Raw genomic sequence first — 16,325 nt, 5'->3', positions numbered from 1 at the left:
CTCCGCCAACATCAAATTGTTTCAATAGTTATAAAAATAAAAAATTTAAAAAAACGAGTACGATTAGTCGTGATCCAAAAGAATACTTTATGCATATTAAATTTTCTGGTTACGGTTCCAAAACTTATTTTTATTTTGTACCAAAGAATAGATTTTTTTTATTTTCAATTTTATGGTTAAAAATAAAAATAGTTCAAAACTGTGCAGTTGCCACAAGTAAAAATTTCTCTCGTTGTAGGTACGCTACACACATTTGACCTATTAATTACGTAAGATCCTGATCGTCGACGAGAAATTAAATTTTATTCAATATGTCACGATGGTTGCAACAAGCATGAAATATATATATATATATTATTATATATATATTTATAGATATATATATATCTTTATAATATCCAAATTTGCATCTATGCAGATTAAAGATATTCTTTATCAGTTCTTTAAATCTTGCTTCGATTTCACTGGTTTTATGTTCATTTCTACTTCCATATTCATCTGCGCGCGCATCGAGCGTAACGGTTTTTTTCCCTTCCTTTACCTACTTCACCGCATTTTTCAATTAAGTACACACAATTATCTTACGGTAATGGGTAAAAGGAAAACGGAAAATAGACGACAAAAAAATTCTTCGCTTCTTACTACAAGTTTTTTGAATTTATTTACCTCAGCTGCTACGTAAGAATTATAATTTACAATAAAGTGACGCAGATTTTATGTACGGGACATTCTGCGTCAATTCGACCTCACTGTTCTTACTTTTTTTTTAATCTTAAAATTTGAACGAACAATAATATAAATGAACAAGAGATCGAACTAAAATTCCCAAGATTTTATTGTACATATTCGACGTATTATTCTATCCAAATTCAGGGAATCTATTTAAATCAGGTAACTAGATTTTGCATTTTTACCTGCATTTTCAAGTCGGCATCATAACAGCGTCATGTCGTTTTTTTTTCTAAATTACGCAACGAGCAATTTGCGACACCAATCTGCCTCATTTAGCCTTCCACACTTATAATAATAAAACATATTTGTCTCTAATTAATACTTTGATCAAAGTTCGATCAACTACACAGTCAAATGCCCCGTTTTCAGTAGTAGTAGTATAAGCAGTAGTACTAGTGGTCGGTGTAATTATGCAAACAGGTGGAGTTACGTAAATAACTTATAACGTATGTAACTCATTTGATCTGTTCTGTTTTTCTCGATATGGATGTATAATTGTATACGACCGTTTTGTTCACATACCTATAACACGCGGAAGATATGCAAATTGGATTAAACGACGGAATTCAGTATTTTCTGCTCCATGGTGACAATTATTTATCTCGTCACGTAACAATAATATTAATTTCCATGAATTTATAGAGTTATTGTTACCGCAGTATAACAATTCTTCATATTGTTATTGCGTATCTTTACTATTTTCAAATTACCTCCATTTTCGCAATTTTGTGCGTCGGTTATTTATTTATTTATTTTTTTTCTATATCCACATGCTACAACAGAAACAGAACGAACTATTCAGCCTGTCGAGTATAGTAAATTTTCAATCATATTTTGCGAGAATAAATATTTTCAATTCATCAGCGTTGGATTTAAGGCGACGATCGATCAAGATATATTAGAAATTGATAAGTAACTCGTACATTTCTGTATAATCTGTACAACAGTGACGTAAGTCGTGTAATAAATCTAAGAAAAATTCTTCTAGATTGTTATCACTCTTCGATTTTACCTTAAAAATACGTGCGGTGGAAGTGGAGAAAAAACAAGAAATTCACTAGTATATGTATAATCGGCTATAAATTCGAAATAGTTTCGTAAGATGAAACCGATGCAGTACCTCGTTATTCGTGTAAAAAACATATGTATACGCATATAACGAGAACATGTGTAATATCTCTTTATCTCGCGATCCTCGAGGCTCATCTTTTAAAATAAAACTCCATTCACTTACAGTTTGTTAATTCGTGGCTCATGACTCACGGCTTGGCTTCACCTGTATTTACAATCCTTTTAGATCTTTAGAATAATTTTTGTGGTTTATATGCGGAGGATATTATACTGGCCGCGACTTTGGATCAATAACAATTCCATGTATTCAACAAAATGCAGTTGGAAAACTTACCGACTTGTTTTCTGAGTTTTTTTTGTTTCTCTGTTTTTAATTTTTATTCATGTATGCAAATTTATTCCAGCAATTTTTTTCCCCCCTGAAAAGAATAACGATAAACTCGTTTGTAACGTAAGGTACATCGGATGAACTTCGTTTATGCATGTATAATTTTAAAAGCTTGATAATTCTTCGGAACGCTAATAAAAATTTTCTACCGACTTAATTTACAAATAGTGAGAATTCAAACTAAAAACTTATTTTTATCAGAATGAATTATAGCTTATGTTACCCAGGGATAGTTTAGCATTTCAAGAAGTAAAAGAATTTTTAAAATCGGTTTAGCTTCAGCGATTCACTTACACGCAAACGATTTTACCTCTTTATAATATCAGTATAAATATAGATAACAAAGGAGAGACATTGAATTTGTACGAAATGATTATATAGTCTATAACGGTATAAAATTATAACTTAAGACTAATATTTGAAAGTAAAAATGAGCTACTCGTGTGCAAACCCAAACCATTGTATAGTTAACTACGTGTAATAACTGTTACGCGTGGTGTGTTTAGTTATTAGAGTTAATTAGTTGACCTCCTTAATTTTGCGGCAAGTCCCGCAACGAGGAGATTGAATTGTTACGATAGGCATACGCATGATTCTAGTATATACGCGATAAAATTATATTCTGACAAATGCGCCCAATGACTCGGTCTCATTGCACGCGAACACGTTGTTCAAACGTTAAAATAATCCGGCAAAGAATTTCTTCAACCTAATCATATATGGCGGTCAAGTTATATATATACCTGTTTATAAGCGTCAGTTGGATTAGACAGAACTTTTAGCTTCCTAATGACTTTTCGAGTATATTAATAATCATGTTCGCTGGATATTGTTATACAACAGTGTAGGAGAATGTTTAACCGCTGGACGCATTTTCACGCTTCTCGAACCGAAAAATTTCAGACAATTCAATGCGTTCTCTGGAACACATTGAAAGCTGGTTGGATTTTAAACCGATAATAATTTTCTTCTTCTCTCGTCGCGTTATTGTTCACTGTGATTTTTAACAATGATAATAATTATGACAATAACGAGGCTTCGCGCCTCTTTGGAATCAAATAATCCAAGGGGCGCGTCTGGCCATTCCTTATACGTAATCAAAATTACGTCACTCGTAATCGTTAAGAATCGTCTAAGATCGTTGAAATTCATACAGTCACGATGGGCTTGAAGATTTTTAATCGTCGATTATATCATTGATGTATCTCTTGAAATTTTACGACATCGTAGTATCATATGAAATTGATCAAGCCTTGATATAAATTTTTTTTTAAAATCCTTCCGTCATCGAAAATCATGTCAAATGATTGAATTAACAATCCGGCGCTTGTCTACAATTAATGCTTAGTTCATTGTTAGTAATAAATCGCATTTGAAATCACTCGGAATTATTTGAACCTTTTAAATACCATGCAATAAACACAAATCTAATGTGAAAGTAAACTGCAGTACTTAAAAATAGTATCCAAATTTGATGCAGTGTTTGAAACTGTATGATAGAAAAACGTGAAACATGAATCACGTTGAAGTTAGTAACGTTATTGTAAACCGATGCATATTGAAGGAAAACTTCGATTTCGCGAATTTTTAACCGTCTGAAATTCATTAAACCGTATAATAAAGCAAGACATTCTAATATTTAAAAAATTGAGCGCCTTCGGTCATTTTAAAATTAAAAAACTTCTCTTTGTCCAACGTTTCGTTACGATAGAGTTACTAACTTCAACCTCGTAATCACGATCAGTATTTCTAGCGGCAGCACTTGTAAATACATCCCTTAGCTTTCGTTCCGATTCCAGAGTATCGTTGAATCGTGTAGTACAGTAACCTGATGGCTAGATTCCACCCGTTAGTAGTTTGAAAATTGCTGTAAGGTGGTAGGTACTTGTAGAAATTTATCGATATCCGTCTACCAACTTTCGTGACAGGATATTATTCTCTACTTGTTCCATTGTGTTCTTCTTGTGTTAATTTCACGCAGCCAGAAAGCATGATTACTAGGGTTGTCAAGAAGGAGGTTAAGAAAAAGGTGCGCAGACTTCGTGGGTGTTCCGATTCGGACGACGACGATGACGATTTCGAGGACGATTTGGTAAGTCGGTATTAGTTGCGAGCATTTCGTCGTTACTTCAGCATTCTTCGAAGAAGAAGAATGAAGGAAGAATTTTTTCAACCGAGTAAATCGGGCCGATTCAACAACCGCTGTCTTTCTATTCACTGCAAGTGAATTTCTTCATTGCTATTTTTGCCAGGAATAGGCGCATTGCAATTTTATTATTATACGCAAAGTTCGTTGGTCTTCTGAACTAGAATCGTGTGAAAGTAGTTTAACAGGAATCCATGAGATGTCACCTGTCACGGATATAAAGTTTTTTTTTTTTATGTACCATCGAAGTAAAAGCAGTTCTGCAGCGAACTAAGGTTTCGCATTGACAACGACTCGAGTGTATTTTAGAAATTAAGATCTCGCTTAAAATACGAGACATTTTATCCTGAAATATTTTACACTCATAAAAAGGAGCTTTAATACATCCTCTATGTTCTACCAGAGCTATTCGTTCTTAAAAATTTCAAGTATTGCGTAATTAGAGTGGCAATAATTCCTAACGAACGAAAACCGTTGTCACCGCGTTATTGACATTGCCATTAATTTCACGTGTAAAAGTATAATTAGAATGTCTCGCAGATATCCAGCGTACGATAACACGTGATTATATTATACCCATATTTTACTATTTGTCTACTTGTATTCAAATAATATACACAAGCCTGTAATTATCTGACGAAAGTATAAGCGTAATCATTTTCGCTTATAAAATTTCATTCAGAGACAGTCCGACGAACAAGAAAAAGAGTAAAATAAAAGGGGGGGGGGGGGGGGGGATGATTAATCGGTTAAAATTTTCTCAAGATCGGATTGTAAAAATTGAAAATGCTGAAAAAAGAAATACAAAAAAAAAAAAAAAACCCTTTTTGCATCACAAATTCTATCTGTGATATCATCTATTTATTTATTTATTTATTTATTTATTTATTTATTTATTTATTTACCTACCGCCGTTTGTCATATCCCTATGAACATGCGATTAAGAAATTTCCACGCACATAGTCATCGATTTTCCGTAAATGGCGTACACCATATGTACCACCGTGTGTAATCAGGCTACGGTAATTATGCATAACGTATAGATATGGAAGGCCCCGGTATAATTAGCTCCAAGGCCACAGGTGTCTTCCACCTGTAACCGCAGCAGCTTCTATCCTCTCTGTGCCCCCCTCCCCCTTTTCCTCGGAGACAGACTCGAAGCTCGGTTATCCGGAATACCGCGGTTGCCTTTTACGTAAGCGTTGTTACTCTCGTGGTTTACCTGTGCAAAGTCTATACATATATATACATATATATATATATATATATATATCATATGTATGTATATATATGATAAATGTATGCCGAGTCGACGCGACGACCGACGCAGGGCGTTGCCGTGTGTTGTCCATGTGTCTATCCTTTGTTGGATGGAGTTAGGAAGGAGGGATTCTCGCTGTTTTCCAGAGACAGAAGCTGTACTGAAAAGAAATTCCATTTTTTTTTTTTACATTTTTTAATTTAAACAAAAAATTAAAAAATTTTTTTTTGCCCTCACACTCACAGACGCACACGCACACACGTTAAGGTTTTGGGTAGTAACCACACAACTAGGAATTTTCACTAGGAATCTAGAGAATTTATACATTTTTCAGTTTTTCGTTACCTTGTAATTTTTTCATTAGATTATTATATATATTAATTAGCCGAAGAGGGTTTTTGAAGACTCAAACCTTCACTCTTATCTCATTTGATATTGTACATTCGTCTAAAAGTGATAAAAATGCAGTCTTTTTCTTTAGGAAATAATTTATTAGCCTGAGTAAATCTGTACATCATATACTCAAGTTGTTTGCTCACTTTGACGAAAGATCATTCCGTCAAATAATTACATACGCGCAATTTTTAAGGGTTTAGTACTGGCAATGTGTAATAAACCATGTAACATGAAATAAAAATCCACTTCTCGAGCTTCTTGCGCTAAGAAAATATCATATTTTGTATGGATTTAAAGCCGAATGTGATCGTCGCATGTGTGATTCGCTAATTCGCACATTTGTGCGTGTAGATACGCCCGTCTCGTGACTCATATATCACATGCCGACGTCATTTTTCGACCGTGTGACGTAATCGAGTCGGTCTTCCTCTTCTCTCTTTACAATTCTCCCCCTCTCTATCCCTTATGTCACACATACCGATACTTCAATTATCTACATGCGTGCAGGTTCGTCTATAATGTCGAGATTTGAAGCAACAGGTAGAATGCAAATCTAGACGACATTGTCGTGGATCATTTTTGCGAGCGTAAAAGAAAACTTTTTTTTTTTTAATTTTATGCAGTATTTTTGTCATGTTAACGGGCCGTCCGCCATTACGAAGAAGAAGAAAACTTCTTTCATGTTGTTAGTCATGTAAGTCAGTGACATTGTCGAATGATTTCCGTTCGAAGGTCGTTCAAGATCATTCATTCGAGAAATCTGCACATATTATACTTTTCTAAAGTCATGATCAACGCCGGGAATATTCTTCAAACTTCCTTTTCAGTTTTCTTTGCGTTATCTTTTCTACACGAGAAATGAAAGCGGATGAACGAGAATTTTTTGGAAAATAGATAGCTGACTCGATCTGTAATTAAAGTCTCATTATTTTATTATTTTCCAATTTCATCGCCCTGCAATTGTACACTGTGTGATAATATTCATCGTTTGAAGCGCTGTTAAATTAAATCCGGAAATGACGTCGGATTCATTGTTGTTTTTAATCGTTTTTAACATGCGGTACATTTGTATAAATTATGATACTTTAAAGAAGTCAAATTGTCGAAACATGAGTATCTATATTTTCCTTTTTTGTGGTTTACTAATAATAAGTTTCGTGCAGTTCTAAAATTGCCCGATCAATTTTTTTTTCCACAGTTGTATTCTCACGATAACGTTACTAACTTTAACCTTATAAATACGTGAGATTTAAGCTTCAACCATGACTTGACCTTGACAAGGAAACTCGCGAAAATTTGTAAACTCACCGTTTCACACAGAAAAAAAGTGACAGCAGAATTTCGATGGATTTTTAGGAAAACTCTATAATTTTATAGTGAAAATATATTTTCGACTGATTTCGAAGTTTCTTCTGTATTTAACATGTTTTTTACACCACCAACCAATTCACTAAGAAATAAGATAAAGCATCGAGGTGTATAACAATTGAATTAGATCTCGAAACATTCATTGGAATTTTCTAGAAAGTAGAACTGCTATTGTGTACATATTTTCCGTCTGAGAACCGGAAACTGCGATAAAAAGAAGGGGAAAAAAAAACAACTCCGAACCTGTTGCAGCTGCAAACTCCGATTAGGTCGAACGGTAGAATGAAATTCTTCGGTGTAGAGAATAAAAAGAACGGTGACGCGATTGGAGCCTTCCGTTGTGCGGACAAATGAAAAGAGAATTACTTGGTGAATAAAAAGGAAGGAGAAAAGAAAAAATTAGCAAAACCAGTTTCCTGATCGTTGAGAAATTTTTCCAATCTCGACGATTTGAGGTTGAATTGACCGGACAAACTGCTTGAAAATTTTTTAGCGGGTCCCATAAATTAAAAAAAAAATACAGTGAATTACTCCCTTTTGGTTCTTAGTATTATTCTAACTTGCACAAATTTATTTCTAACAAATTGTAGTTTTTGATTCGTTTTTTTTTTTTTTTTTTTAAACCGTTTTTACTTCGCTCCCTAAATTTTCATTCAGACCGATTCATCATATTTAACTCGTCTGGTAAACAGCAGCCTGACTCTGCGATTACTTCACCGAGTTTACCACGAAATGAAACGCGGTATAACAAGTTAAATCCCACGAGTGGATGATGATGATGATGATGATGATGATGATGATGATGATGATGTCGAGTACTCCGCCTGCAGGGGCTTGCCTTTTTATTTCACTCGACGCTTCTTTATTAGACGCCTAGCTGGTTTCGTGACACACACGTTGGATAAAACCAAACGCTGATTGCGAAGAGACGAGAAGAAGCAAGACGATAACTCGAGTTGCAGGTCCGGCCAAGATATTTGAATCCGGAGGAGGAGCCGCTTCCTCCGATTTCTACCTCTCGTTTCCTTTGTCGTGGTAAAATAACGGAATCAACGGTAACGTTTATCTTATCGAGAGACGACCACCCTTCCGGGACTTGATATGGGGAAAAAAACAACAGCCGCTGCCACTTTGCTAAAGAATTCAAGAATATTCCGCACTATTGCGGGCTAATTAATTTTCCGCTCAATTTTTTTTTTTATTCCACTTCCTTGTAGATAAGAAAGGATTTACTCCGATTAAATCGGTCAATTTTTTTCTTTTTCTTTTTTTTTTTTTCATCATCGTACTTTTCCACACCTTATTTGGTCTTTCATATCTATATTACGCATCAAAAGTATGACGAAAAAATCGCAGGTTAATGTTTTAAATTCTCAAGTAAACAGCAGGTTATGTTAAATTGTCCAAAGTACCGGAACATTGAAATTCTCTGTAATATTCTACAATTTATGTACATTTATGATCCTGTTTCTAGAAAATTTACAGAAGAGTCAGATACAATTTGAATATTGATTACATTTCGTGTCAAGGTTTTTACATATTATTATTTTTGTTTCAACTGGCTTTATGGAAGCAGCATCGAACACGTGTCCCTGCAAAGTATAAGTATATGTACATAATCATCGGTAATATAATTATTTCTCTGACACACATCAACAAAGTTATACGACGATGGGATTCTTTTTATCGTTTAAAACGTCGCCCAAGATATACGTATCTAGATAGAATTTGGTATTTCGGTCGTTATCGATCAAACGTTAGATGACATTCGAAAGTTATTGGATTGGCTTACGATAATCTCGCCGTGTGATTATAGCCGTGTGTAGTAATAATCTGTAACGACGAATTGTAAAATGAGTATTTTAAATCCCACGTCACGATTCACAGTTCCGCTTTTCCAACACTTGTCGCGACAACATAAGCTTATGATCTTGGTCGATGAACGTTTGTTATTTTACTCTTTTCTCCGTGGTTTAAAAAAATCCTTCCTGATGAAGAAAAAAAAAAATAAAAAAAGAAAATAAAGAATACAGACTTCATGTATTTGAAGTTTCGTTTCTATGGATCAAGCTTGATGCAAACTCTGACAAAAAGGTCTTGAAGAGTACGACTCTGAACATTTAGTAACATTTCGGCGTAGGTGAAAAATTGATTTTTCAATCGAGCTTGATAGAACCAAATATCATGCACCCGACGCAGAATGGCTAATGAGCGGATCTGAAACGGGATCCGGATAATAGGAACGAGTTCGATGAAATCAGTGATGCATCGAACGGTGTTGTACCTGCATGGCTATGCAGGCGACGCGATGCAACTTTTAGTCGTAGGTAGATAATTTCTGGGTCATCGAGAAGGTTGCCGACTTTTGGCGAGACAGTTACGGTTAAAACTAACTAACACTGAAAATCCAAGCATACCTGCACCGATATCTATACCATGTCGGAATAGCGGCATTCAATGACGTAATTGATTCTTGTCTTGTCGAAGGCGCCAGACACGTGAACGGACGATTTGACGACCATGGCTTGACGGCGGAGAAAACTTGCCGTTCACGTGAATCGATAATACGCGATTATTTTTAATGCGTGTGTGTGTTTGTGCGTGTAATGCCCTACGAATAATCTTATCGATTTTAAGCTTCGGCGTATGACGTAATTTAACACTCCGAGCAGATACCTAGGACAGATCGCTTCGTTAGGTCCGATACCGCACGTAATCTTACGATTAGAGATTTTACTACGATATTATTGAGGGGTTGTACATTCCTCCCGTCTTGATGCACGGAAACGGCGAGGGACAAAATAGTTGTTCGTCATATTTTATAAATTAAAAAATACACATATCATTTATTGTTGGAGGCACGTGATGTAAAAATTATAATTGTACTTTTTAATTCAATTGAAATGGAATGAAAATTGTATTTATAACGCGATTGATATTATTAATTGCAAATTGCGATTCACCCTTCTAGGCAGTATTATCAGGCTGAAGTTCGTAACGCTTACGTAACGAAACGTCAGGAATAAATTATTATTGCGCAATTTAAGAATGACTTTCTAGGAGTCGAGTTTTTGTGTTTTGTTTATTAGGATTTACCGAACATCAGACAATCCTATAAGTGCGAAGTATCGATTTTTCCTAAACATGCATTGTTACAGTAAAGTTACTAACTTCAACCTCGTGCATGTCTGCCAGTATCGTGATTTTATATCGCTTTCAGACCACGTGTGGTAAGAGAAGAGATTATTCCGTATAACGATATTGACATAATATATAGTTTAGGTAATTTTAATCGCTTCGGAACTTCTTGATTCGAAAAAAAAGTCGATGAGAAGGGAATCAATTTTATCGTATGATAAGCATCGTTTCATAAATGAGGTTGAAGTTCGCATAGTTTGCGCGATGAAATTACAACATAAATTAAAGGCAATCTAATTAAAAAAAAAAAATTCCGTTCGTGAGACAAATAATATTCTTTAAAAACGAACGAATATTCAAATAACAATTGTATATTCGTGACCTTTCGCCATCTCGTAAAGCTTCAATGGTCGCAGTAACGGGATTTCTTTCGTCTATCGCGTTTGTTGCACAAACGTTAGAAACTTCAAACTTGTTATTATAATCATTTCGTACTGTACTCTGTACCTAATGCTTTAATTTTACTATGTCTTTCTATTTTCGAAACGCATGCTAACTAAAATGATGAACTACCAGACCGGACTTTCATTCTTGTCTAGGGTAAGCAGAATAACGTTAACCCAAAAGCACCATTTATACAATAGTTCTGAAGTATATTTGGATCTATAAATAATTGACGCATGATTGCCTAGTAGCATTTTGGAAAGATATTGAATCTTGGTAAGTTGTGTATAGATCGTAACTTTAGTGCGTTTTAATTTTATTTATACGTGGATTTTTCCTCCGGGTGTTTTCGCATTTAACAGCTTATGTAATATTTAATTGAAACGTAACGGGAAAGTCACATATTGAAAGTTTCATAATTATCTACCGAAAATTATTTATCGTCGACAAATAAAAATTCGGTAAGATTAACGTCCAAATAAAAACAAATAATGACGTATTAATATAAATATGGTACATACAATACATGTGCGTACGGTTATTTCGCATGTACGTTTTATTCTCGATGCTTTCGTATTCTACATTTTTCAAAGTTTGCAATTTCCATGTTATAAGATCATCTGCAGCTTTTGTTGTGAACAAGTGTAATGCAATTATACGTGCAACAATGATAGTAACTTGTTATATGATTACACCGATTCCAAATGAAAACGTACAATTCTAGATATATAATTATAGATATTGAATTAGAGTAAGAGCATATCATTATTTTATTTTTTTTCATGTAATACATTATCCGACTCTACTTCTCCCGATTTCTCACATCAATCATCATTATTATGGTTATAATCATATTCTTTGACGTTATATTTCTTATGCAATAACGAAAAAAGATCTAATACCTATATTGTTTTTGCATAGACGTAATAAATTTTCTTATATCGATATATTACACACATTGAATAATGTGAATGAAAATCAAATTACCATTTACTAAAGGCTGAGTATGCAGTGTATCATTGGCGTATAATTATTACAGGTGGGTTTGTTCAATCATCGAAAAATTTGGCACGTAAGATAAATTAACCAATTCGATTTGTTGTATTTGTCAAACGTGTTACTGCATTAAAAGCTTTCTAGTGGCACAAAATTTTTTTCACGTCCTATCATTTTCTAAATCCACCTTTATCTAAAATCGGATTAGAAATTGCTCGCGTGCTATTAATATTTTTCAAATTAAATCTTCGAATTTTTATCTTTCATTCGCGTGACGTCAATTAAACAAATTATCGCTGCCTCAATAGTCAAATCGCAAAATCTGCACTTGATATCAGTCTGTTTTACTTTTTATTTTTTCTAATCGTTTTTATATGCAGGATATTATAATTTCAATTATTTGCCACCAGGAAAAAATAGCTCACATATTGTTATCGGTTGATTTTCACGAATGCATTGTAGGGATTAAATGGCATGAAAAATAGATTTGTCTTGTGCATGACGACCAATGGTTAACTTTTTTTGTTGGCAGAGTATTAAAATCGACTTGTTTGTCACTACGCATGTTATTAATAAATTTACAACATCAAAGGCACGAATGATTTGCTATTCTGCTTGTTCAAAAACAAATATTACAAATGTTTGATTTCATCACACTTTATTAATATGAAGTATGTTTTTTCTGATTATCTTCATACATGGTTAGATATTAATTGTTTAATCGTTGAATTTTTTTCACAGTAATTACAAATGGTTTCTCATTGTGCATGGTTTCCAATTGTCTTGGATTAATGTCAAAGTTCGTTTTATAGAAACTTGTTTTCGTATAAAATTGTTATTTGAACTCCAGCTCTGTCGTTGATGCAGGCTGCCTGAACAGCACATGACGATAATATCGTTGAATCTTGCGTTATAGGTGATGAATCAAGACGTGAAGAAGGAGAACCCGCTGCAATTCAAATTCCGTGCCAAATTCTACCCAGAAGATGTTGCCGAGGAAATTATTCAGGACATCACGCTTCGTCTCTTCTACCTTCAGGTAGTGACTGAAACAAAGTTTCAAAATTGAATATCAAGCCAAAGTTACTTCACCTAGGTATTCATTTGAATTATTCTTTCTGTGTTTCAGGTGAAAAATACGATCTTGACGGACGAAATTTACTGCCCACCAGAGACGTCGGTACTTTTGGCGTCGTACGCGGTTCAAGCTCGTCACGGTGACTTTGTAAAGAGTACTCATAGTTCTGGATTTTTGGCAAATGATCGTTTGCTACCGCAACGTGTTATGGATCAGCACAAAATGAGCCAGGATGAATGGGAAGGATCCGTCACAACTTGGTGGCAGGAACACCGGGGAATGCTTCGTGAAGATGCAATGATGGAGTATCTCAAGATCGCTCAGGTATTGGAAACGTCAGAGCTATTGATTAACGATTTAGCATTAATTTCGACTTTACAAGTGATTCAAAATTGTATTATTCTTCTGTATTCAGGATTTGGAAATGTACGGAGTGAATTACTTCGAAATTCGCAACAAGAAGGGTACCGAACTTTGGCTCGGTGTCGACGCTCTTGGTCTAAATATTTATGAAAAAGATGACAAACTGACGCCGAAAATCGGCTTTCCGTGGTCAGAGATCCGCAATATTTCCTTCAATGATAGAAAGTTTATCATCAAACCAATCGATAAGAAAGCTCCAGACTTCGTATTCTTTGCACCTAGAGTTAGGATTAACAAGAGAATTTTGGCACTATGTATGGGCAATCACGATTTGTACATGCGAAGACGCAAGCCCGATACCATTGATGTTCAACAAATGAAGGTGCGTTGAATTTTATACATTTATCAATACTATGGATGATTATAGTTTCTACCGCCCTATGATGTTTACTTTTGTATTTGCTACTCTTGATTGCCATGATGTGAATTATTACCTGAGGGCGGTAAATAAAAACTGTTTCTTCTTGTTTTTCTTAATTTTTTCTGAATCCTTGTATCTTTGATACCTTATAATTTTTCGTGAATCGACTAACTGATCGTTTATCACAGGCACAAGCCCGTGAGGAGAAAATTGCTAAGCAACAGCAGAGAGAAAAGCTTCAGTTGGAGATAGCTGCGAGAGAACGAGCTGAAAAGAAACAGCAGGAGTACGAGGAAAGGCTGAGGAGTATGGCTGAAGAGATGGAGAGACGGCAAGCTGAATTATCAGAAGCTCAGGAAATGATTAGACGTTTAGAGGAACAGTTGAAACAGCTTCAAGCCGCTAAAGAAGAGCTTGAAGATCGTCAGAAGGTAAATTTAGCTACAATTTGCCTCGCCAAAGATGATCTTACACATATGATGTTTTTCGATAAAAACAATTTAACTCTGTCAAACTAATTATAGGGAATAATTGAAATTCATTCGAAAATATTGCCCTCGCGTACTGACACACTTTTAAAATAGGGTTTAAAATTCTAGGCGATTTTGCAAATCATGGCAATAGCGCATGCATGTCTTACCAATGCAGTGCTAGCACGTTATTCCAAATATTTATTGGTGAGACACCAGTTTCCATTCTAGATGTTTCTCTTTCAATTTCGTTTCGTGATATTATTTTTTGTAACTTCACTTATAATGTTTGACTCACAAATTTTTACCAGTGTGGTTATTGTTTTAGTTTGAAAAAAAATATGTATTATAAGTTTACTTCGGGAGTGAGTTTAGTTGAATGAATCATTTTTAATCCATATATTTTTGTATATAATGCATGACCAAAATCATCAAGCTTGTCTTGGCTATATTCGATAACTTTTATATAATTATTTGCGTTTTTTTTGCGCCACAAAAATACACTTTGTATCGAAATTACCTAGTGATGATTTTCAAGTAGAATCTGATTTGTAAAAAAGATTTGTTATTTTAACGAGAATTCTTTACCACAACCATACAATTCACAATAAGAATAGACTATAATTACATAGCAATTAATTGGACAAATTATTGATTTACTAGAGTTCAATTGCCTATACGAATGACTGTTCGTGTAGCTACTTTTTTTCGTTTTGCTTTGTTTTTACCGTAGATTTGGATCACACGTTATTGTTATAAGTGATATGCTAATGGTCACTTGAAAATTGGGTCGCAAGTCTCTTCCGAGTGACAAAACTTTTTTTATATCGACTGCTGTTTTTGTATTGAGTATATTCAGCTATTACCGTGTGTTATGGACTTTCACATACTCTACTTACCGAACAATTTTTGACATACTTTGTTTGATGAACTTGATTAAATAGAATGAATACAAACACAACAAAATCATGTAAAGCAGATGTGACTAGAAGGGTTTTTTTACGTGAAGGATTGCAAATTTCAGATTTTTTTTGTCTAGTTGAATATGCAAATAGATTGTCAATTGCGTCATAGAGTAATTGTATTGTCTTGTAATTTAAAACTGATTTGATGATACTCTTAGGAACTGACGGTGATGATGGAGAAACTAGAACGCTCGCAAGAAATGGAACTTGCTGAACGTATGAAGCTGGAACAGGAAATTAGAGCGAAGCAGGAGGAGGTTCAACGCATTCAATCTGAAGTTGAAATGAAAGATGCGGAGGCTCGAAGACTTCAAGAAGAAGTAGAGGCAGCCAGGTGATTTTTCAATACCAAAGTTATTATTTTATTGTAGAATGTAAAATATAGTTGAAACTAAAATATAAATATGATATTCGAATTAGTATGAAAGTTGCTAGAATATTTGGCTTTAGTTTGAATGGTAAAAAAATCGTATCTCAAATGCAGTTGATCGATTGTATTATGATAACATAATTTACATAAAACAAATACGTGAATTGACGTTACTGTACAGAATACGACAAGAGGAGGCTGATAGGGCATTCCAAGCCAGTTCGACTCCCCAGCATCATCATGTTGAAGAAAACGAAGAAGAGGGAGAGGAAGAGGGAGAAGATGAATCGCCTCAGGGTCAAGTTACTAAAGATCTTGCTACTGACGAATCGATTATCGATCCAGTTGAAGAGCGACGTACTTTGGCAGAAAGAAATGAACGGCTGCACGATCAGTTGAAGGTAAATATTTTTCTACTCTGCTGTTCTAGATAATCACCATTAAAATATTTTGGAGAAACTTGGCCAAGAATAATGATAATATACTAACTTTCGTTTAAGGAAATGCTGGATTTCTCTGTATTAATTTCTGACCATCCACGGGTACCTGTCACCTTTTACAATAGCAGATACCTGCTTGTGAAATATGCTTTCCCCAAATTCACTTTTTTACTTTCACTTTTAAATTGGCTGCCAGGACTTTGATGACCTCTTTCAACATTATAATGTAGTGAATTGTGCTTTATTGAAATGCTATTCAGTTGTTATTCCATGTATGC

At 34.6% G+C, this 16,325-nt stretch overlaps 1 protein-coding gene across 2 annotated transcripts in view; it reads left to right on the top strand.

Annotated features, from left to right (window-relative positions):
- Moe (moesin) overlaps positions 1-16,325 on the top strand; it is a 32,526-nt gene that overhangs the window by 11,585 nt on the left and 4,616 nt on the right. For both annotated transcript variants that reach the window (XM_046617628.2, XM_046617627.2), the window contains 6 exons: positions 12,857-12,979; positions 13,070-13,342; positions 13,434-13,763; positions 13,991-14,233; positions 15,396-15,571; positions 15,789-16,008. In XM_046617628.2, coding sequence (XP_046473584.1) covers positions 12,857-12,979; positions 13,070-13,342; positions 13,434-13,763; positions 13,991-14,233; positions 15,396-15,571; positions 15,789-16,008 — 1,365 coding nt within the window. The remainder of the gene's footprint in view (positions 1-12,856; positions 12,980-13,069; positions 13,343-13,433; positions 13,764-13,990; positions 14,234-15,395; positions 15,572-15,788; positions 16,009-16,325) is intronic.

Source organism: Neodiprion pinetum, chromosome 3 (assembly GCF_021155775.2).
Source record: "Neodiprion pinetum isolate iyNeoPine1 chromosome 3, iyNeoPine1.2, whole genome shotgun sequence".
Classification (NCBI taxonomy): Eukaryota; Metazoa; Arthropoda; class Insecta; order Hymenoptera; family Diprionidae; genus Neodiprion; species Neodiprion pinetum.
This window is presented reverse-complemented; position numbering and strand designations above follow the sequence as displayed.